Raw genomic sequence first — 1,962 nt, 5'->3', positions numbered from 1 at the left:
CCACCAATGTGAGGATATATTGCTTTCCCCTGGCAGTTTTCCGGGGAAGAGGCCCTAAAATGTCCACTGCCACTCTCTGAAAAGGTACCTCTATGATTGGTAGTGGTTGTAGAGGAGCCTTTGCTGGATCCTTGGAGTTTCCCATGCGTTGACAGACCAAGCAGGATCGGACAAAGATGGCTACATCCTTGTTCATCCCGTCCCAAAAGAAAGCCTTCTTAAGTCTGTCCTTCGTTCGCGTAACTCCTGCATGGCCACTAGGGTGATCATGCGCCAGGCTGAGTAGTTTGGCCCTGTATGCAGCTGGGACCAATAGTTGTCTTAGTGGTGACCAGTCTTCCTTAAAGTCCTTAGGCCAGAATTCACGGTAGAGCAGGCCATCTACCACCACAAACTTGCTGCGGTCATTTGAAGAAGTGGTATGTGACTCACCCCTCGCTAAAGACCACATTGCCTGCAAGGTTGGATCCGAGTGTTGTTCCTTCTGGAACTGTTCCCTTGAGACCGGAACTGGCTGCTCCTCCACAGAAGGTAGAGCAGGGAGTTCACCAGTTGTAGGCGAAGTGTTGTCCCCATTTGGGACAGGAGTTGGCGCCACAGTGTCCGCTGGTGGCGACATATCCCGTTGTGGTTCAGGGATATCCTGTGGCTGTGGCTGCTGCGTAGCGGCCACAGCTGCTGGGACCACATCCCTTCCTCCTCCCTCAGGTAGGGGTGTTGTAGGATGAGAGACTGGCATTGTCACACCATGTTCGCCCTGGCGGACCACGTCTGCCCGAGGAGCCTCCTGTGGTGCACTGGCATGACTAGGCATCCTGGGTTCGCTGCTGTTTCGCCTTGGTCTGGGACGGCGCGGGGAACTTCGCTGAGCCTCCTGGACATGGCGGTGCAAGTCCTCCCCCACAAAGGCAGGGCATTCATAGTCGCTGTATATTGCAAAAGTCCAGAGTCCCGTCCATCCTCTGTATTTGATGGGGACTCTCGCCGTCGGCAGGAGACTCGGTGGTGCCCTGAAGCCTTTTACCAGAATCTTGGTGTCATTATTGATGAGGTTAGGGTCCACAAAGGATTGATGCAGAGCTGAAATCTGTGCGCCTGAATCCCTGTAAGCTACCACCTCCTTGTCACCCACCCACAGGGTGTGTCTGAGGTGAACAGGAATCATGGAGGGATCAGGCTCTACTGTTGCACCAGACTCAGCCACGTGAGCTTCGGCCTGAGCCATCACATTTATTGTTGTAGGGTTTTGTGGGCATTGGGCCCTCACATGGCCTAATTGTCCACAAGAATAGCATTTAGGTGCCTCTTTGGCCTTAGGTTTACCTTGTGAAGACGATGAAGGTTGTTGAGATGTTTGTGGCTGAGAAGCTTGAGACTGACGGGCTTGTGGCTGAGAAGGCTGCGACTGACGGGGTGGTTGGGGTGGATTCGGTGTAGCAGCCTTGGAATGTTGAGGCTGAGAGATGTCCTTGCATTGAAAATGATGTCCAGGCTGCGACTTCTTGAGATATCCAGCACTGGGCACTGGAGGTTGAGCTCGCTTGAGGTCCAGGTATGAGTCCGTAGCCTCTGCAGCTTCTTGCAGTGTCTTGGGGTCCTTGTCCAACACATGATGGACCACGTCAGGAGGAAAATAAGTCAAGAATTGTTCCAGATCTATGCGAAAGGAAAACTCTTCTAGCGAAGTTATCTTAGCTACCTGCACCCAAAGTTCTCTGTTGCGTTGTATCGCATAAGCCAAGTCGACGGCGGAAGCATCCGGCTTCTTGGGTGTGTCCCTGAAGCGCCGTCTGGCTGCTTCTGGAGTGATACCAAGGCGTTGGCGCGCCTTCCGTATGAAGAGCTGAAAGTTCTGCATCTCCTCCCGCGGCATACTGGTTTCCACATCTCGGAGAACTCCTGAGATCTGAGGCCGAAGTTCGTTCATATACTGATCCTCCGCGATCCCGTGGAGTTCACACG

The 1,962-nt window shown here is 53.4% G+C and overlaps 1 protein-coding gene across 1 annotated transcript in view; it reads right to left on the bottom strand.

Annotated features, from left to right (window-relative positions):
- Positions 1-1,927, bottom strand: part of LOC121917817 — a 4,700-nt gene extending 2,773 nt beyond the window's left edge. Inside the window, exon 1 of the mRNA XM_042443941.1 lies at positions 9-1,927. Within this exon, the coding sequence (XP_042299875.1) occupies positions 9-1,927 (1,919 nt within the window). The remainder of the gene's footprint in view (positions 1-8) is intronic.
- Between the last annotated feature and the right edge of the window lie 35 nt (positions 1,928-1,962).

Source organism: Sceloporus undulatus, unplaced genomic scaffold (assembly GCF_019175285.1).
Source record: "Sceloporus undulatus isolate JIND9_A2432 ecotype Alabama unplaced genomic scaffold, SceUnd_v1.1 scaffold_934, whole genome shotgun sequence".
Classification (NCBI taxonomy): Eukaryota; Metazoa; Chordata; class Lepidosauria; order Squamata; family Phrynosomatidae; genus Sceloporus; species Sceloporus undulatus.
The sequence above is the reverse complement of the archived record's forward strand: the minus strand, read 5'-3'. Positions and strand labels throughout refer to the sequence as shown.